We start from the raw sequence: 22,518 nt of genomic DNA, 5'->3' as shown, positions 1-22,518 counted from the left end.
TAAATTTTATGTTTCTAATAACTTCAAATCGATTAATTGCGGAATAGCATAATGGATACCAAGTGTATGTATAACATGAAATTAACAGCCAGGCATGTTTTTACAAACCATTATTGAATTGAAAAGTCACTGACAATTCCCTCTTTTTTCGGTTGTGAAAAGTAATCAAATAGTTTCATATTAAATAAATATGTATATATATATTTTGCTTAATAATTTAGGCTTTATTTATGCATAATGTTCAGCGATATAATATATTTTATATACAGAATGCTTTTTATTACTATACAAATTGTTTTTCGATTTTTCCCCCTTTAAGTTCTATATTTTCATATAAAATGTGCAGTTTTCAACACGATCGTCTTATATAGGTCTAATCAAAAGGTCAGGAGGCCATTAACATGTAGTTTAGTGCGTAGCTGCTTGGGAGTTTACTAACACCAAATAATATCGACACAATTTCACGGGTTCTTGTTTAAAATGTGAAGTGTTTGGACACAGTGTTGAATTATTATCACGAAAGCAACTGAAAACAGCTGGTAAGAGTCACAGTGAAACCGGTGTGTAAAATTTTAACATTTCGTCTCATGGGAAACTCAAGTAAAGACAGGAGACCAGTCTAGAGGGCAGTCATCAGCATGAGGAGGCACTCTCTGACCCCGTACACTTGTTTTATACGGTTAATATGTTACTTATTTTGTCCGGGAGAGGGAACAACAAAATTGCCCCCCCCCCCCGGTGATTCGCAACTTAGTTGCACAACAAGCCTAAGAAAATTTGTTTAAGAACGCATTGCATGTAAATACAGGCTAAACTGTTGAATTTTCGAAACTATAGGTTTTCTCGGTCAAGTTCGGCAAATGAGCAGCCAATTACAATACCACAAATTTTGACAACCTTGTTTGAAGTTATCCAGCAAGGCAACCGCTTATGCAATAAGTTATACTATTATGCAACATTAACACATAAGGGAGTGTTAAAATTTGTTACTACTGAGTGAAATCCTTTTACTGGATGACGCAATTGTCTAATTTTTCCCTTGCTGAATCCAGCATATCATCTACAAAATCGTTGTCTTTCTTGTCCCCTTCTCCCTTTTTGTTTTCTCCATCGTTAGCTTCTGTTTGCTCCTCGGATGGCCCAGCCTCCTCCTCCTCCTCTTCCTCCTCCTCCTCCTCTTCCTCCGGACTTCCGGATCCATTGGCCCCTTCGCTGTCTACATCTGAGGGGAACATCCCGGAGTCGTTGGTTCCGCCCTGATACTCCGAGTCTGCGTACGGTTGACCGTGATACGGATAGTTCACTTCGGAACCCATCGATAAGTCTTGATTATCGGAACCGTTGGAAGCCACGCCGGTGTCGCCTTCGTCGTTGGTCATTCCGTAGTTCATCTCGCCGATGGGTTTGGGGTTGCTGATCATCACGCCGTGCATCGGTACATTCGCCTGCTGATTATTGGCCTCGTTCTTCTTGTACTCTTCGTAGTCTCGTGTATGTCTGTTTAAGGCAAATTATGCGTACGAAACAAAACGAAAAAAAATTCCCCGTTATAATTGTGGTTAATCAAAAAGTAGGACGAAACTACAAATAAATAGTAAACTTGCGGGTACAATCATGTGTAAATCTCTTTTGTGCGAGTGTTGGCTCTGAGAAGAGCCGGTGTGGTCTCTACGTTTCGAACAGTATACTCTGTCTTCTTCAGATGCAAATCTCTGATGGATCGGTACTATGGTATAAACTTAATAATCAGTGAATTTTTTATCAGATCGAAATGTTTTACAGTTACTTTGGTAAATCCTTTCTACGGTATAAAACAAAATTGTCAATTTCCCAAGGTACTTCTCCTTGCTACACTCATACAATTTAAGCTGAAGGTAAATATAAACAAGGTGATATTAAAAAAAGGAAGACAAAAATGAAGAAATAATAATAACAACACAGAAATATTAGGTAAATTGATTCATAGCTGTTTTCAAACTTACACTTTATATACGACGCATGATACGCAAAGCAAAACGAGTAACACAAAGAGTATGATCAGCACAACCCATACAGCCACTGGAATTCCCACAGGATCTACAAACAAACAAAACATGATTAATAGTATGTTTTTAAAACGTGACAACCACCATGAATCTGTCAAGTTAAACTTTCTTTAAAAAAATGGACAATTATTGAACAGGTTACCGTTTTGTTTTGTTTCGTAATCAGTTTCTTGAATGTGATACACCTTGATACTCTCGGTCTGCTAATCAGATCGTTCTGACAATCCCTCTGTTTCATTCTTTGTCAGGATGATCTGGGAGTCGTCCGAGAGTGTCAGGGTTATCCTGTTTCTTTGTTTGTATGTTTTGTCCCTTATTTTGCATTTTTGATGTGATGTTTATAAAACTTTTTATCTTCTCCATTTTTGGAGGTTTTGAGGAAATAAATAAATAAAAATAATTAAATTGGTTTCCAAACCAGCAAGTTGTGATAACACATTGTTTTCAACGGAACAGAATTTTAACCAAAATGATTTTTTTTTTTAAATATTTGTTTTATTGGCGACAGCATATTTCGCATATTATTTAAATTTGAAGCTTTTTCTACTGAAAGACTTTTAGTATGATGTTCTGGGTCTGCACATCAGTGAAAAAAGAAGAAGTTTGTGATGGTAGACATAAGATAAACGGGAGGTCGTTATCACGCTTATGATATCAGCACCATGCAGTCGATTATCTCAGGATATCAATAAGTTAAATGGCACTTTTGGAGCTCCGTAACCACATGGTTTATTACTCGTTTTGGTTTTACCCATATACCGATGTGTGTCAGCACTAAAACAAAATCACAGGCATTTTATACTCAGGTGTGATTCGAACGAAGTGTCATACCAACTAGACCACCGAGATTGCCGGTAGCTAGAGGCAGTTCGAATCCCATTGTAAGGGTTAAAACAAAAATAAAGTTTAGGAGCATGGACGAGAAAGTGCAGATTCGAGTCTATTCTCTGACTTAAACTATTTTCCCCTTTGATTGAGTAGCAGTTTCCATTTCGTATACGTTGTCAAACGATCATTGGCTGGTCACAGTTATAATTATTTTACAAAATATATATAGGGGCCTAGGCATATGTTTAGAACCTGGAAAAATGTTAGTGCCTGCAACATTATCGAGTACAACGTCAGCTTGCTCAGCTAACAATAATTTTCTAAACCGGAAAATGTTTTTTGTAAATTGAAAGATAGCATTTCCAGCTATGTTTTGTTGCACCTCATGCTATCTTTCAAGTTGAACTATTCACTTAAGTTTTTAAGTGTTTAAGTAAATCTACAATTAATTGAAGATTCGTCAAAATAATCTTCACTTTCAACAATAGAGTGACGTCACAGAAATAGTTCAATAGACTTTATCCGCGATACAAATTTAACATCTACACTTATGTTCACCTGAATTTGTGGCAGTTACATCGCAGCTTGGCGTATCGGTGCTCCAATTCCCATTTGTTTGGCAAAGCATGTGTCCTTTCCCAGTCGTCTGGTTTTTCGTACAGCTAAAAGTGTAAACTGTATTCACGGGAAAAGCCGTATCTTTGGATTTCCAGCCTGTCGGCACCTTTGAAGGGTCGCACCAGACGGCTTAGTAGGGATTTGAGAGGAACAAATGTTATAATCATAACATTTCGATTGTATTACACAATAACAAAGCTATGAAAATTTGAAATTAATTGGTCGGCGAAGTTGCGAGAGAATAATTGAAGAAAGAAAACACACCATTGTCGCACAACTTGTGTGCTTTCAGATGCTTGAACTCGAGATCTCAGCTGAGGTCTCGAATTCAATCAAAATATTTTAGTGAGAAATTATTTCTTTCTCAAAAACTACGTTACTTCAGAGGGAGCCGTTTCTCACAATGTTTTATATGCTATCAACAGCTCTCCATTGCTCGTTACCAAGTAAGTTTTTCAGCTGACAATTATTTGGAGTAATACTTATTATGTAAAGTACCTTTAAAACTGTTTAATGAATGCGTGACTCACCTGTACAATTAGGGTCCACTCCGTCCCACATTAGGCTTACATTGCAATTCTTATACGGCTGTATGTCGCCATGATGCTCAAAGAACTCAGAACAGTTATAACCAAGTGTGTGTAAACCATCTTCAAAATGGGGTATTGCGTTAGGGTAGGATGGCACCCGTTTGCAGGCAAGATCTGGGTTTTTTAAGGTAAATGCCAGAAATAATATTATTGCAAATAATAATAATGGTTAATATCAGCAAGTTTAGCAATGCAAAAATCGTATAGTTGGACAGATAGGAGAAAGAAATGTGGTGATGGAGATGTATTTATCCAAAGTACAATAAAACTTTAAATCCAGTTTTAATAATGCAAGGGAAGGCCTATTCTCACTCATTTTCATTTTACATGGAAACGAAACAAAAGAAGGATCAGAATAAGAGCACTCCAATTATTTGTTGTAATACCAAAAAGAATAGTCTCATAGCACAAGTTGAATAACACAAGTTGATAAAAACTAATTCGATTAGAAGTCTTACCGAAAATTGTGTTCCTTTCATTTAAAAAGAATTATTACATGAAACAAATCTAATAAATTAATAAACTCAAAAGGCTTCCGAACAAAAAACAATTGACCATAAGTTAGACTTGTGAACAAGTCGTTGAAAGCCTTTCGCGGTGATTAGCTCTCCGACTCTCGATCTCTTTGAAATTCCCGCTCAGTGGCGCTATCCTCGCGAGTGTTCTGGCCCCCGCTAGTGTACTGATTTCGCACTGTGCAGTTGTCGTCGGCAGCCAGCCACTTAAAGGGAAGGTACACGCTTGGTAATTACGCAAAACAAATATAAACTTAAAAACCGACTTGGTAACGAGCATTGGAGAGCTGTTGATAGTATAAAACATTGTGGGAAACGACTCCCTCTGAAGTATGGCAGTTTTTGAGAAAGAGGTTATTTCTCACTAAAATAGTAAAAGACTTCAAGCTAGAAGACTTTAATTCCTATCTGAAAGCACACAAATCCGTCCAACAAAGGTGTTTTTTCTTTCATCATTTTCTCACAAATTCGATGACCGATTGAGCCAAAATAATGCTGAGTTAAATTTAATGCTTATGATGGGATACACCAAGTGAGAAGACTGGTCTTTGACAATTACCAAACGTGTAAAGTGCCTTTAATGCGAGAGCAGTGATCTCGCAAGAGAAGTATTCGATCTCGCGAGCCTGAATCATAAGGGACTTTTCGTTTTCGACGACGGATGGTTCTGCGACGGTGTTCAGCTAGACGTTGTCGTTTTCAGCACAACGAAGATTCATCCCAAGTACTGTCGTAGAAATTGAGGGACGACCGTCCTCAAAGCCGACGCATGCGCAGATGACGCCAAATGTCATCTTTACCGTCGCAGAACCATCCGTCGTCGAAAACGAAAAGTCCCTATTACGCCGCCACGACGACTCCACTATCACTCGACTACCTCATTAACGACTTGTTCACAAGTCTACATTTGAGTAGATTCAAAGGTCTGTGTACTTACAAATCTCGCAATGTGCACCTCTATAATCCGTGTCGAAACAGTTACATGCGTAGGAGTTGGTGCCGTCATTACACTGCCCACCGTTCAGACACGGATCACTCTCGCAATCATTGATTTCTGAGAAGAAAAAAAGAGAGAAAAAAACATTTACTGAAAAATATAGCGTTTTTCCCGGGTATACTTTCAACAAAAGTTTCGACAAAGTTTCAGAAGCCATATTTTCTCATCAGCTGCTTCTCCGTATGATTATTTTCTTTAATTAGTTCCTATGTTAACTTAGTAAGGGTTTCTGCGACAGGAGTGTCAAATGAAATTCCATTCATTTTAATACCGGGCTCATTCAATTTGAATTTGAATGCATTGTTGAATCAGCATTCAACGGTCAAAAGGAGCAATTCCATTTCACCAGTGTATCATTCAGACACGGAATTACACTTGCGTTGACATCTTAGATTTGAAAAAGAAGAAAAAGGAACAAAAATAATAATAATACTAAAATTTGTAATAAATTAATTAATTTTAACACTCTGGCTAATTCAGTATGAGCCGTTGAATAAGCTTTCAAAATTCAGCATGTGTGTAAATGCGTGAATTGAGTGCGTGTATGTAAATGGAAGTGAATAAGTTTATGTATTTCGGTTTGTTGGCCCCTAACAATAAGATTTTGTTGAAGTCACTGGACACTTTTGGTAATTACTAAAAACAATTAGCATAAAACCTTACTCGTTGACGAGCAATGGAGAGCCGTTGATAAAGTTTTTCCATGTAATAACTTTCCATGTGCTTACTACCCATCATGCACTTGCGTTCAATGGTGTGCCAAAATAGTATTGGACACTACAGAGAGTATAAAACTTTGTGTGAAACGGCTCCCTCTGAAGTAACGTTGTTTTTGAGAAGAAATAGTTTCTCACTGAAATATTTGAATTGAATTCGAGATCTCAGCTGAGGTCTAGAATTCAATCAATCAATCAACCAATCAATCAATCAATCGTTAAATCTATAAGGCGCTAATCCAACAGTCGTTGCTTAAGCAACGTTTTAAAATCTTTAATGAAGTAGATGTCTGATGTTCTGAGGAAGATGATTCCACATCCTTGGTGCTGCGATAGAAAATACCGACACTAGGTCGGTGAGATAGAAACCAAGCATCAGAAAGTCAGTGTGCAACGAGAGTGTTTTTTCTTCAATTATTCTGTCGCATCTTCGACTACCAATTGAGTTCAAATTTTCACAGGTTTGTTATTTTATGCATATACTCCAACTGTGAAGACTATATTGACAATATTACCAATAGTGTCCAGAGTCTGTAAGTCTTTATCGATTTTTTTGTTACTTACGTTCGCACACTGGATTCTCACCAGTCCATACACCTTCTGGGGTACACCGTTTAGAAGGAATGTGTGTGGTGACTGTTAGCTGGTACCCGGGCTTACAACTGTACATCACTAATGTGCCGACGGCTGTTTCCTCTGTTGACCTTACAGCATTCACGTATTCGGGTAATTGTCGACACTCCGGCACTGAAATTAGAAGGAAAAATGTTTGTGGAACCTGCCAATTTTAAATTAGTTTATTCACACAAATCCATGCGTGTTTTTAAAAGCAAAACAAAAACAAAACGGTCAAATGATAATTACAAAAATTTTGACTGGGATTATCACAAGTTTTAACAAAAGTTAAACGTTTTTAATGGCGTAAATTTTAAGAGTGATTATAAAACCTATACCTTCCTTTTAAATTATGTTTCACAAGAACGGAATGAGCACTTACTTTGGCACGAAGGTATAACATCACTCCAAGTACTGTCATCTTTGCAGACAATGTTGGTGCTAACATCTTCATGAACTATGTATCCATCGGAGCACGTCAATACGATGGATTCACCGGGATCATAGTTCAACTTGACCGGGGAAAATTCACCATTTGACGGCGTGGGAGGGGAGGGACATTTCGGTACAACTGAAAGCAATCAATTATTAAATTAAATCAAGCGGTGATTTACATGAGCCCGGCTGGAATTACTGGAATTTCACTTTTCGCAAATGGCCTTGCCCATTTAAATTTGTCAGTGCTTGCTGCTCTACCAGCCAGGTCTCTGATGGATTATGCCTACATCCATATGGACTGTAAAGGGGGTAACCCTCTTTCAGCCCCACCGGGAGTGTAGGTGGCAACAGCCCCTGGACAAAAAGAACTGTAGCCCACACCATGAGGTGCCCTTCAGGCCTTGTGTGTCTGGCAACTTGCCAAAAAAAATATTACGTACTCAACCATTACCTTTGCATGAGTGAACTGCTGACGTCCATGTTCCGTCCTGCTTGCAGGTCTGGGCTGCAATACCTTCCAGTTCAAAGCCGGAATTACAGAACAGCTGAATATTGGATCCGGATCGGTAGGTGGGTAAGACCGGAATGTACAGGCCGTTTTGCGGAACAACAGGAACGGAGCAGTTAATCATGTCTGAAATGTATAACAATTGTTCATCTTTGAGCGTTGGGTATAACATGTATATGTAAGGGTGATAGCATATCATTTGTGAACGAATAGCCCAAATCGCCCAATCTAAGGCAACGTGTCCCGTTAACATAAATTGTATGAGCAAAATGGTGAGTGCAAGGGGCAAAGGGACCATTCAAAATATTTGTTTCAAATAAGTCGATACAAACTGATGCGGCCATGTACTTAATAACGCTCGTAGAATCGGACTATCAAGAATACACTCATTCACTGAATAAACTCAAATGCTAATTTTATGAATTGTTTAAAAGTATTCTTACAGTTGAAACATCAACTTACCCGGTAGAATTTCACTTTCATCTGGCAAAGAAAAACATATTAAAATGCAATTATTACTTAACAGTAAATACTTTGCTTTGATTTTTCTCACGTCATGTACGTTCTTATAATTGTATTTTATTATTTTGTTTTCTTTCTAAAGAATTAAACTAGTCATTGTTCTGCTATCTGTTACCAGGCATGAGCAACATCAACCAACTTTCAGCCTTTATTATCATGTTCTATACCTCTCAGAAACTTTGCACTTAAGCTTTGTCTAACAAGTAATAGTATTGAAATATTGACTGCTATGAGGGGCACAGTTAAAATTATAGGCCCTCGGTAATGTCAAAACCATGACTATGCCCGAAGCGAAGCTGAGGGAATAGCCATGGCTTTGACATCACCGATAAGTAAGCAGTCAATATTTCTTTTATATACCGAATAAAGGTTCTTCTAATCAACAACACTGACTACGGTGAAAGGTCGTCTGCGAAAAAAGGTCGCGCCGTGACACGGAACGCTAGTCGTACGTTTACATCGTAGCTGCGCTATTTTCATCAATTGACTATGGCCCGGGCATAGTCACTATGACGTCATATTGATAGAAAAAGGGGGCATAGCTATTTCCATGACTCCATTTTTAACAAATCAGAACAGGTCCAGCTCTATGGTACGAAACCCTTCAATCTCAAAACAGGACCAGGGCCAGGGCAATTTCATGGCTCTGCTCACCGCCGAATTCTGCGCTTACGATCACGATTCCCCGTTTACGTGCAAGCGCCGAACTTCTGCGCTAGCATTGTAAGCGTAGAATGCCTATATAGTAACGGGGCGCAGAAGCCCAAATTCGCCACTAACCCATGAAATACGCGTGCCGTAAGCACATACTTCCCTGCTTCTGTAAGCGCCGATTCCGTGCTTACGGTAAGCAGAGCCATGAAATTGGGCCTCATACGGTACAAAACCATGCAATCTCAAAACAGGACCAACTCTTTGGTTAGCAGATATCTAGACTGTTAATGCTCAAAACTAATTAAGCAAGAGACCACTGCCTCCAACAAAATGCCGGTCTTCCTATGGTCTCGTTACAAGATACCTGCTGGAGTTCCAACTCAAGTGCTTAAGCCTCTGAAAAAGACGCTCACTACACAAAGACAACAATAGTCTATAGACCTTTAATATGCTGCCTCCATATTGGTCATGTTCCTCGTATCGAATAAACAATAATGCATGCTAATAATAGTCATCTTGCAATTAGGAACCAGACTAGGTTGTTCTTCCAGCCTCGGTTTGGTAACATTGATATCAATATGGAGAAATTCAAGATGGCTGCACCGTGATAAAGGTCTATAGACAAGCGCCTTTGAACAACTTTAAACAAGTTTGAACAACCTTGGTTGATTTTGGCGCTATATAAATTCCCTCTGATTGATTGATTGATTGATTTGATTGACAAGAGTGGCAACTTACCGATACACTCAGGTACGATGGCGCTCCAATGTCCTGCCGGTTGACAGGAGACCTTATCTGCCCCAAACAGTTTGAAGCCAACCCGACAGGAGAAACGAAGCTCCTCGCCCGTCTTGGACAAGGTGGCATGCTGTACTGGTGGACTGGTGATGAGGTTTGGCCTACTGATAAGGCCCTCAGGTATACCGCATCCCGAACCTGTGAAAACAATCAGTTTAATTTGATTGAGACTACAGGGTGTTTTTAAAAAAAGTATACATTTAGAAAAATGTATCCCAACTTGATATTTTATAAGTTTACAAAAATCTGGCACTAAGTATTTGTGGACCAAGGTCCTAGCTTTTTAATTTTTACCAAATCAACCCTCAGCCGTTCCGCATGAGTGAGTACTAGATATTTACTTTTACTAATAGGTAAACACATTCAAACTGGGGACCTATAACAAAAGAGAACAGGTGGTAAGAGAGTCCATAATTCGGGAAAGGTCCACAGTTGGAAAACGTGTACAAAACCACTGGGAGCTGTTGCCAACAACTTGATTATAATAAACAAAAGAGGGCCAAAAGGAGCTCCACTGCTGCAGGCATGTACACAAGCTTGTGTGTGTGTTGGGGGCATATTGGAACATTGTTTGCGTGATTTTCGTTTTGAAACCGCATCATCTGTCACAAAAAAAAACAAGAGAAAAATGTATTTAAACAAACTTATTTCGGCTTTTGCCATTTATCTTTAACTATAGATCAACCAAAAAGCTTGAAAACTATTACGCCTAACCGCACACTCAACCATCAGAACACTCCCATCTGCTCACAACCGGACTTTCTCCCAGGATATTTATAGAACAGCCACACATTAGGCAAACGCATCAGATTATGTAACTCTTTGAAATTCCTCAAAAAATCTCCAAAAACTCATTTGTATCATCTTTTAAGCGCTTTGATCTTGAATTAAAGACGCTTTACAAATATTGAGTTGTATGTATCGATATATGTATGTATCATTGAGCAGAAAAATTACTAAATTAATTAGTAGTATAAAACAGGGTTTAAAGGCAGTGGACAATATTGGTAATTGTCAAACATTAGCCTTCACAGTTGGTGTACCTCAACATATCAATAAAATAACAAACCTATGAAAATTTGAGCTCAATCGGTCATCGAAGTTGCGAGATAATGATGAAAGAAAAATAATCCTTGTCACACGAAGTTGTATGCGTTTAGATGGTTGATTTCGAGACCTCAAGTTTGTTATCTGAGGCTCTTATCAAATTCGTGGAAAATTACGAAAACTATGGCACTTCAAAGGGAGCCGTTTCTCACAATGTTGTATGCCATCAACCTTTCCCCATTACTCGTCACCAAGAAAGGTTTTATGCCAATAACTGTTTTGAGTAACTACCAATAGCGTCCACTGCCTTTAAATACAAAGAAAAAAAGGTACGCAGACGGTATGACGTATGAGCAAATAAACAAAAATTATGCATCAATAAATTAACAAAAAAAATGTCATTGAATGTAGATGGATGTACATAAAGCAAACAACACCCAACAACCCTCTCCCAACAAACAAACAATAAACAAACTTCACGGACAAAATAATAAGTTATTAAAACATCATTTACTTCTTTGTTCGCGGACAAAATAATAAGTGATTAAAACATCATGTTCTTCTTTTTTCATGTTGTGTCCGAGAATTTATGCAAATTAAATTAACTTGGTGCATTTAGACCCAATTTTCTGTCTGATGCGCCATATGTTTTGTTTTTGTTATCTTTGTTTTATTTGGTGTGATGACAGATGTTTGTCCGACCTCGGCCTTGGATACTGTTTATAATTACTAAGAACGAAACAAAAAAGAAATTCCCCTCTCTATTGTGATGTAGAATGCATTATTGATTGATTATTTTTCGGTTGTGGGGTAATGGCATAGTAAATTATGATAAAATAAAACCGTATTTTCATCAGACGTATAGAAATGTAGCTTGTCCATGACATTGTTGCCCATTTTGCCGGTAGATCATTTGTTCCTTTTTTAAAACATTAATTTAATTCAATTTCAATATAGTAAGGTTTGCAGTAACATCATGTAATAAAAATCTCTCATGTTAGTTATTTATGAAGCTTTAATTGTGTTGCTTGTTGTTTTTGTTCATTTTTGTATTCGTCCGTTTATCTTGTCTCTGTCTCATAGGCTGATTACTACAGGCATCGGCTTATCAAACTGCATTTCAAAGAATTCGTTGAACCTTGTATGTATGTAGCCAGATTTGTGTTGAACTCTTGACATTGACATAGTTACGGTGCTTTTTTTATAACGCATTCCATGATTATTGTGTGCAACTGCATTTGAAGGATTAAAACCAAGTGCTAGAGATTTTTATTTTATTGTTTATGATAGACGTCACATGGCTTTCTGTTATTGCATGGTAGCCTGCCGAGGACCGTTCCTCATCCCTTAATTAACTTGGTTAAAAAATGAATTAACTTATGAACATTTTAAGAAAAGCAATCAGTTCGATGCCTTTAGTGTTAAACAAAAGGTCAAATCCGTTATGTTTTTGTTATGGATTGTGCGCATTGTGTGACGAGTGTAGTAACAAAATAATTTGATGTGAGAACTGACTTTATTTCCTTCTTGACCGAGTCTAACTTAAAAGCATTTCACTTGCCCTTAAAGTTAATGACAATACACCTTTGGCTAGAAGTTCAACAGCTTTCGACAGTATAAAGCAATGCGGGAATCATTTCACTGTCACATTTCACTGTCATATACGTTTCTCAGATTGTGTATTAATTCCAATTGCGGATAATCCTTCTTGCGTACATAATCGCTCTTGATTTTGTGTCATTATCTATAAAAATAACGCCACCATCTTTTGAAATGAATTTTACACATTTTCTATTATAAAACACGAACAATCGAACGGTTCTAAAAACCAAAGGTAAATGCTCACACACTCATGTTTTGTAGTCAATGATTGCGCAATATAACAACCTTAACCCCAATCTGACGTCATAAACTTTCTAACAATCAAACGCCCTCAACGGCCAAATGATAACAAGTTTTGCCAAATCCCCAATAATGACCCTTTTTGAATGCGATGTTGCAAACGAATTAGCGAACCAAAATAAGTTAAGTTGTTTTCTAGTCTGATTATAAGGACTAGTCTATAATTTTTGTCTATTGTCAAAATTTTCTTTATACTAACACTTTAAGTGCAGCCGTCACCTTGAAGTGGTCGTCCGCAAGCTTCCCCATCGTAGATGTTTAGGCAGTTTCTCATAATTAAAAAACATAATGTGAATGATTTGAGAGACAGGATTCACAATACTTACTACAGTCGTAAAGGTCTACGATGAAGTCCGAACCGCATGACTGTTGGGGGTCCCCCTTGCACTGTGTATTGCAAGACCTATCCGGTAGCTTGCCATATCTGGCGTAGTTAGCTGTAATATCACCGCAGAAACACTCGTCACCCGCCTGCAGACCGGCGTACACAAAATTGTTATTTGTGCAGCAGATCTCCACGCATACCTCTACGGTCATATGGATGCTGTCACAGGCGTTGTTGGTGTTGTCGCAGCCCCCGCACCGAGGGTCGATCTGTCCTGAATTGCAGTTCGCGGAGTAGCCCGGCAGGATGCGTTCCACATTATCTGCAAAGCATCCGATGTGTTGTTGAACTGTGGTGTAAACAAGGAAAGCCAACAACATGAAATTGAAAGGCCATTTTTTTTTTTTAAGGTGGTCAATATGCGGCACTGCACTGCTGTTTGGTTTGGGTGCCAGATATGGTCAGATGTACCCAAACCTATTAAAGCATTGTGCCCGGAGTCATGGCCTCCGTTCTTGACTTGTCCGACATGTCCGACAATCATGTCCGACGGGGAATGGCACGCATTGAGGGCATATTTTACACGAGCTTTTCCTCCGTAAATTACTACGTTTGCTTTTTTTTTTAACTCTCCTAAGAAGTCAGTGTTTTAATTACTGATAACCAGTGCTGATAACAAAAACGAATCCCAAACTTTGGTTTGAAAAAAAACGAAGGTTCGTTTCAAATCGTTTCCTTCTCAACAACCGTACCAACTCTATGGTCTCAACAACCGTACCCAATTTTATTCACGTATGGTGGCTTGGGTACGAAGTGACTTGGGTACGAAGTGACTTGGGTACGAAGTGACTTGGGTACGAAGTGACTTGGGTACGAAGTGACTTGGGTACGAAGTGACTTGGGTACGAAGTGACTTGGGTACGAAGTGACTTGGGTACGAAGTGACTTGGGTACGAAGTGACTTGGGTACGAAGTGACTTGGGTACGAAGTGACTTGGGTACGAAGTGACTTGGGTACGAAGTGACTTGGGTACGAAGTGACTTGGGTACGAAGTGACTTGGGTACGAAGTGACCGACATTTTGCCTCTAAATGGCTTATGGGTTTCAAGTTAAGATAAATTTATTAATGTCTACTGGAACAAGAAAAGTGGCACGTTGAAACTATGGTTTAGCGGAAAAAGGTAAAAGAAACTTACGATATGACAAACATTGGACCTTAACCGTCTCACACTCGGGTTCAAAGCTGCCCCACGGTCCGTGTTCGCAATCAGTAAAGGTGGTTTCCGTTTCCCTCCCGCTACATTGAATGTTATCGAGGACTATGGGCCGTGCTGTGTTGGGCGTCTCTATGAATGGATCAGGAGGAAACTTCGCCCCATTGTAACCTGGTGACAAAAGAGAGAAAGAAAGTTAGGAGTTCACGACAAAGGAAACGCGGAATAGGCGTACATGTATCTGCAAAGCGTATGTGGTCATTTGTTTTGTTTGAACATTTGCAGTTGTAGGCCTGCCATTTAAATGCCGAGATGCGGAACTCGTATTAATTGGAAACAAAACAGTCACTTGCTGACATGGTTCACATGCGTATTTCACGTTCCAACAATAATTATAAAGAATCAGTTCCGCATCTTGCACCTTTGGCGCTCCATTTTGTTTGTTAGGTCCAATAAAGGGTGTATTCGTTTAGCTTTCCTGGGCCGACCCTGGACTGCCCCGGTGCGTTCGAATAGCTTTGACGTCATTCCAGGGGCTCACCCGGGTCAGCCCCCCAGTGCCCTGCTTGTTGACTGGGTCACTTGGGGCTGGCCCCAGGTGCATGACGTCACTACGAGAGCGGTGAGTGGTCGTTCGTTTAGCTCTTGTCAGGGGCTCACCCGAGCGAACACCGCAGGGTAGACCCAGGCAAGCTAAACGAACGCACCCATAGTAAAAAGGAAGGTACCCTAAAAATGTGCACTGGAAGCCACTTTTCGGCAAGCAGCACTTTTAATGCAACAGTTGATCAGAACAGAGAGAGGTGCATGCTGCTCCGCCATCTTGTGCATTTGCATCTCTAATAATCTTTGTTTTATTTCTACCTCCGTGGTTCAAAGGTGACTTTATAGGCAGGGTTTACCTTTGATAATTGTCAAAGCCCAGTATCCCCACTTGATGGATCCCAAAATATGCATATACAGTTACAAATCTGTGAACATTTGTGCTCAATTGGTATTCGAAGTTTAAAGGAAACAGTGAAAGAAACAAGAACAACATTTTGTGTAGAACTTTGTGGTTTCTAATGCCAAAGAAAGGTTTCATACTTTACACTCCTTTTCCGGTTCAAAGTTCGTGTAAGTACTGTAAAAAACAAATACCTCTCTCTTACTCGATTACTTCAAAGAAGGCCGTTTCTAACAAGCTTTTATAATATCAACTGCTCTCCAGTGCTGTTCAAGTAAGTTTCCATGGTCATAACCGTTTGTAGTACTTACAAAATGTACCCCCTTTTAAAGAAAAAATACTCGCCTTCCAGCTTGCAGACAACATGTGCGTCGATATGATCCCATTGTGTGTCGCACACTCGTCCCCAGGCACCATTGTGAAATATCTCCAGGTACCCACTTTCACTGGTGATGCCCTGTCTTAGTCTGATCGAACCCTCGTCCTGGGCTGAAATCGTCATCAAGAAAAGAAGAAACTTAACTGAAGGACAGGCTGAAATCACACTTAAATGAGCAACATGTTGGAAAATTGTATTATTAATTATATAGGGTTTCTGCTTTGACACTCACTAGGGGCATTAAATAACCTTGTATGTTGTAAAGCATCTACATGTACATCGATTTGGTAAATAATAATAATAGCCTGTACTAATGCCCCCCCCCCCCCCGTCCCCACCCGAAAAAATGTATATTCAATGAGTAGGGTAAATAAATAAATAAATAAATGAATAAATAAATATAGTAAAGAACACAATAAACAGACCGCCCCCCTCCCCCCCCAAAAAAAAAAAAAAAAAAAACACGAAAAACCCACCACTTTCAGCCACTGGTTATGTATAAGATGGATTTGCACATGACTTCATTGACCGCCATCTTTAAAGTGAAACAATGGAAAAGCACTCGCGTGTACGGGCAGCGCAAGACTTCCACCACCCGATTTTACGCTTGCATCGTTTCATCAATTCATCAAATACATCCAAAGAGGTTTTATGGTCATTCATGTGTTGAGTATTCACCTATCAGTGAAGTTCTGCCTACAAATCTTGATGAACATTATTAGCCCCTTGCAAAGAAAACTCGACTCAATGACAGCTCAATTCACAATCTTATGAGTTTGTTGCACAGATTGAGTCTCAGAGTTTTAACGAAATACATAATTCAATAATTTGTCTTTACATTGTCATGTGAGCCAGGAAATAAACCCAAAACATAATCCTCTCTTCTTTCTTGTTTATTACATACCAATTTCAATGTGTTTTCAATATGTTAAAAGTGTCTCATATTGTATTATGTTTTATTAATCCTATCGTAAATTGTTTAGAAATTTTACATTTGAGTTATTATGTGATAATGCTAACAACAAAATGTTGACACAAGCATCTCTTGCAACACTAAATAAGCGTAGCAATTACATTGATCAATACATCCGACTGTGCAAAAATTGATATAGGCCTACGCGTGTTCGTTTCAACAGTGTTACATGGCCCAACACTAGATTCAGTACAACTTGGATGTTAGATTTTTAATGAAGACAGCATTACGAAACGTCGATATACCACATCTTACCTTGTATCTTGGGAATTTCACTAATCAGAAGAAAAAGTGTTAAATACGCAGTTAATGGGCAAATCAACCCGACGAAATCCGCCATCGTTGCAATGCTGTTTGACAAAACAAAAATCCAACTGCTAAAACACCATCGCCATCATAGAATAAAAGTCTCGCAGACGTTGGAGATAAATTCCCGGTGATTCTCGCTAACTAAACACTCTTCCCTCAACTAATGTTGCCTATGCATTGGAAATGTTCCATTTGTCGAGCTAGAGATGAAAAACATGTATAACCAAATTCCAGACTGCCCCAACGCTGAATGTTGAACAATCTATAAAGAATCGAATTCTCACGATACGGTGATGACCGAAATACAAAAGGGATTTAGCCCACATTCATTGTCTAGAAAAATCGATCATTATAGGGAGAAAACATCCAACCAGTTCAGCCCAGCCGATAGCTCTCTATTGTTTCAAGAGAGAGCACCATCGATACTTTACCCATCAGGCCACATAAATAAAAAATACTTGTTGTTCGTCTCCTCCCTCATCCCTTTCTGAGGCCGCATCCTTTTGATTCCCTTTTTTTATTCAATTTCAAAAATCAAAAACAAAGACAAATTGTCGATATGTATTTCTCCTCTGGACACCATTGGTAATTGTCAAAAACTAGCCTTCACAGTTGGCGTATCTCAACATATACATAAAATAACAAGCCTGTGAAAATTTGAGCTAAATCGGTCGTCGAAGTTGCGAGAAAATAATGAAAGAAAAAAACACTTTCAGATGCTTGATTTCGAGACCTCAATTCTAAATCTGAGGTCTCGAAATCAAATTCGTTAAAAATTACTTCTTTCTCGAAAACTACATTCTTCAGAGGGAGCCGTTTCTCTAAATGTGTTATACTATCAACCTCTTATCATTACTCGTTACCAAGTTTAGGTTTTATGCTAAGGTTTTATGCTAATAATAGGAGTAATTACCAATAGTGTCCACTGCCTTTAAGTTTACTAATCTTTTTAGAACTAGTAACCACACACAGTTAGTGGTGACGTTAAACTGAAGAACTGGTGTCCAGTTTGAATTAAAATGCTTGGCGGCCACCTTTGAAAGAAGTTTAAAAAAGAAAAAGAAGAAAAAAAAGCCCTCATCCTCCTCTTTTTGGAAAAACCCGGACGATCAACTAGTATTTCTTTTTACTTGGCCTTATATGAAACTGAGTTATTACTTACCCTGCTGTCTTGTTGTGATTTAGTCCTTGAGCTTCATAAATCGCAATGTTTACTTAACAAACTAAGTCGTAATGGTTGTTGGTTCGGTTTATAATAAACAATATTTCCTTTGTGCAATCTAATATAGATATAGTTTTAGAGAAAGAGGAAGTTAAACAACAATTTGGACTGTGGAATCTAGTAAATAGATTTTTATATCTTCTCTATTTTGTAATCGCTCATTTGCTGGTTCTTACCCTTCGATGTTTGAATGTATTTTGATATTGTAACTTAAAGGCAGTGGATACTATTGGTAATTACTCAAATAATTACTCAAATAATTATTAGTAATGGGGAGCTGTTGATAGAATCAAACATTGTGAGAAACGGCTCCCTCAGAAGTAAAAACGTATTTTTCCACAAAATTGATTTCGAGACCTCAGATTTAGAATTTGAGGTCTCGAAATCAAGCATATGAAAGCATCCAACTTCGTGTGACAGGGGTGTTTTTCTTTCATTGTTAGCTCGCAACTTTGACGACAGATTGAGCTCAATTTTTCACAGGTTTGTTATTTTATGCATATGTTGAGATACACCAAGTGAGAAGACTGGTATTTGACAATTACCAAATAGTGTTCAGTGTCTTTAAACACAATTTAGCCTTTCGGCTGCAAAGTTTGATTTTTTAATAAACCAATAATAAGAATAATAACAAAATATGTCTAGTTGCGATTGGAAGGTGCTACAGTTAATACCTGTGCTTGAGTTTTCACCTGTTAACATGCACTAAAAGTGAACCGGGAATATGAAAACATCTTCCAATGAGGTTTTTTTTACCTGCAACAAATGACATATTAAAGGAACGAGCTAAAATAACCGTGTTGAATTTTCTAAAACTTAATTTTTATTTCCAGCGAAGATTGACAAAAATGTGACATCAATGGACACAAACATTACTTCAAAAGTCACTTCCAAAAATGACCATAAAAATACAGTGCAGTACAGTCTGGCCAGTATGAACCATTCTATTGGTTGGATGGGTTTGTTTGGAAAACCTATATAGTACGAACCATTCTATTGGTTGGATGGGTTTGTTTGGAAAACCTATATAGTACGAACCATTCTATTGGTTGGATGGGTTTGTTTTGATAACCTATATAGTACGAAACATTCTATTGGTTGGATAGGTTTGATTGGACAATATATATAGTACGAACCATTCAAATAGATTGGTTTGGTGGACAACATAGTACGAGCCATTTTATTGGTTGGATGGGTTTGTTTGGACAACCTAATAGTACGAACCGTTCTATTGGTTGATTGTTGCTGTGGAGGAGGGGGTTTGTTGGTACCATGTATTCACAACATCTAAGTTTACTAACCAATGAAATAATGCGATCAATAAAGGTTTGGTTCTGCTACACACTGAGCAAAAACGAGATGCTCTATTGGTTGATTGGTGCACATCTGCGCGTTATCATTGGTCAATCAACACAACGACTAAGCATGGCCATCTTGTAATGGCTATCTAACGAGCAATTTAATTGGACTGATTAAAAGAACACGTTGCCTTGGATCGGTCAAGTTGGTCTTTCAAAAGCGTTTGTAACCGTTTGTTATAAAATGCATATGGTTAGAAAGATGTTTAAAAAGTAGAATACAATGATCCACACACATTTGCCTCGAAACTGCGTGGTCTTTCTTTTACTTTGCGAACAAACACGGTCGGCCATTAATGGGGGTCAAACATTTGACTCCCATAAATGGCCGACGGTGTTTGTCGACGAGGTAAGAGGAAAACCACGCAATTTCGAGTGATACTTGTGTGGATCATTATATTCTACTTTTAAAACATCTTTCTAACCATATGCATTTTATAACAAACGGTTACATACGCTTTTCAAAGACCAACACGACCGATCCAAGGCAACGTGTTCCTTTAAGTCAGTGGGACAGAACTGGGCCAGACTGAAAACGAACTCACAGCAGCATTGTTCAAACAAACCCGTGTATACAAGAAGAAATGTTTTTGTTATGTTGTTGAAGAAAACAAATGAATGCAATTATAAGGCACCAAAGGCCTTGTCTACGTTTACAACAGTGCATTACTGGGGTGAATACAAACAGTGCCAATGTCATTGCGTGACAAGAATTACCTTGAAGTCTACTGTACAGTAACAAATAACATATCAACAACTGGACCCAATTTCATAGAGCTGCTCACACAAGTTTGCTTAGCATGAAATTTCTTCCTTAATAAAAACGGGATTACCAACCAAATTTTCATTGTTGCATATTGCTTGTTACAGGTGTTCAGCTGTTGTTTGCTTACCCTGAAAATTACGTGAAAATTTGGTTGGTAATCCTTTTTTTATCTAGGCAATCGTTTCATGCTCAGCAAATTTTTGTGCTTAGCAGCTCTTTGAAATTGGGCCCTGGTTATTCAAACAGTACTCAGTCTATGAGGACCGGTATACATGTATTACTAATCATAAACTGACTTTATGAACCGAAACACCATTGTACTGAACCATTGTTAAACCGTTGAAACGCTGTAAAAATGAGTTATGATACAATAGTGGGTTTTTTTTACCACCAAGTTAGAATCTGATTTTCTTTTAAATACACAACTTGCCTTGTATATTATTTGAACCTTACCAAATAATATGTGCAATTTATGACATAATGCCGTGTCTTTTAATGGCAGTGTATCGTATGGGGTCCAGGGGAAACATTGTAAACCGCACATAAACAAATTAGCAATGTTGCAAATTTGTGGCGTGTATATACGCAGTTATTTGCGATTTGCTATGTCTCTTCTGGGCTAACATAGCATTGACCGCAATACAATTTTTTTATTTCTAAAAAAATTTCTTTTTTGCGTTTTTCTCCCACAAAACCTTTTAAATGCTATGCATTTTCGGTCTTAAATTTTGTCAAAAAAATACCATAAAACGGGGGATTTAAATATACAAAACAATTATTCTACTTTGCTGGTTTTTGATTTTAGGTTTGTCTCCTCTTGAAACAAAATATTGTTTTCTGCAAATCGCAATATGCGACACTCCTTATTTACAATCGTCAAAATTAATACTTTTTACATTTCCCTCCTTCCCTGTCAGTCCTTCTTTCTCAAATTTTTTAGTACACATTTTGCTTAACCGCCTATACACGTTATCTATGGGTTTCATGTCTCTGACGGGGCAAGACAGGAGTTCATTTAATGAGCCGTAAAAAAAAAAACTGGAAAAAGGTGAAATTTTTCCTGGATGAATTTGTAACAATCCAAAAAAAATAAAAAATAAAAAGGAACTCGTCCTACTCGAGATAAGACTAGTCTTAACTCTTTGTGAAACTGGTTCCGTAAATTGTACCGGTAGGCATGCGTGAGATGCACAGCATTAATGGAATCATTCGTAACATACGGTTACAGTTTTTGCAACCAGCGGGTATGTCACACTTGCTAACGGAAACACATTTACAACCACTTGAATTTTTCAAATATTATATGAACATTTCTGAGTAAAATCTTCACAAGTTGTTTAGCTCGTGTAAAGAAGTTAAATTGTACAATACATCTTCATTTAAACAAGACCGGACTAACATATTTCTAGCAATAAATTCCAATTGATTACACTTAAGATTGCAGTATATACATCATAATTACTTCAATAATTTTCCTTAAACTTAATTCCTAATATACATTTTAATTATACAGACCACGATTTTTCGTAATAACGTTTAACATAGAATATCATTACTTTATATAACAATTATAGATAAACTGAAAGCTTGTTACGGCTGTTTCGTGCAAATGTATGGTTCATGCATACAAAAGTTAAACTATAACTCTACAGACTTGTTTAAAATATTCTACTTTGCTACGACTTTCAAGTAGTAGTTACAGACCACAAAAACTATTACTTAAAGCATATGACTTAGTTTGAGCGATTATCTTTTACTAAACTGACAGATTTCTATGGTTTGCGACTGGGCAATATTTAAATCCACTGTTTAAATAACAGTGTTGGAAAATGCTAAAGCAGGATACATATTGACACTATACCAGAAAGCTGCATATGGTCAAAAAACAAAACTATGCTTCGCCCGTTCTGTATTTTGACGAATTAGGCCGAGTCAAAAATGAAACATGTTTAGCGACCGAGTTTCTCAAAAAAAGGAAGGAGGAGGGGCTTTTTATTTTTTATTTCAAGATGGCCGCCACTCTTTTTAAAATGTCAAATATCCATTGTTTTTCTACTGCTCAAACACACAATATATAAATAAAACATTTTGGACAAAAAATTCAGACAAGACATCCAACTTGTTTTAGCTGAGATCGTTTAAAATAACCCTGTTTCCATAATACAAAAAATCATAAAGAAATAAATTAACAAAAAATGTGAAAAAAGAAAAGAAAAAAAAGGTAGGCGGCCT

The 22,518-nt window shown here is 37.9% G+C and overlaps 1 protein-coding gene across 1 annotated transcript; it reads right to left on the bottom strand.

Moving 5' to 3' along the window:
- Positions 1-280: 280 nt before the first annotated feature.
- LOC117304821 (sushi, von Willebrand factor type A, EGF and pentraxin domain-containing protein 1-like) lies at positions 281-17,502 on the bottom strand. Its single transcript, XM_033789435.1, has 14 exons — positions 16,887-17,502; positions 15,625-15,768; positions 14,316-14,504; positions 13,120-13,467; positions 9,785-9,982; positions 8,333-8,353; positions 7,814-7,996; positions 7,307-7,495; positions 6,874-7,056; positions 5,534-5,650; positions 4,022-4,195; positions 3,432-3,620; positions 1,983-2,076; positions 281-1,497 (listed from the first exon to the last, which is right to left on the bottom strand). Exons 1-14 carry the CDS (start codon positions 16,969-16,971, stop codon positions 1,008-1,010), a joined length of 2,604 nt encoding a protein of 867 aa, XP_033645326.1. The 5' UTR covers positions 16,972-17,502; the 3' UTR covers positions 281-1,007.
- Between the last annotated feature and the right edge of the window lie 5,016 nt (positions 17,503-22,518).

The sequence above is a fragment of the Asterias rubens genome, chromosome 21 (assembly GCF_902459465.1).
Source record: "Asterias rubens chromosome 21, eAstRub1.3, whole genome shotgun sequence".
NCBI lineage: Eukaryota > Metazoa > Echinodermata > Asteroidea > Forcipulatida > Asteriidae > Asterias > Asterias rubens.
The sequence above is the reverse complement of the archived record's forward strand: the minus strand, read 5'-3'. Positions and strand labels throughout refer to the sequence as shown.

What these genes read in the sequence shown, in the direction of transcription:
- LOC117304821 (XM_033789435.1), bottom strand. Translation starts at nt 16,971, where the DNA reads ATGGCGGATTTCGTCGGGTTGATTTGCCCATTAACTGCGTATTTAACA. An exon ending in TGAAATTCCCAAGATACAAG is followed by an intron (nt 15,769 to 16,886) that starts GTAAGATGTGGT and finishes TGACGATTTCAG; the next exon opens with CCCAGGACGAGGGTTCGATC. An exon ending in AGGTGCACATTGCGAGATTT is followed by an intron (nt 4,196 to 5,533) that starts GTAAGTACACAG and finishes TAAAAAACCCAG; the next exon opens with ATCTTGCCTGCAAACGGGTG.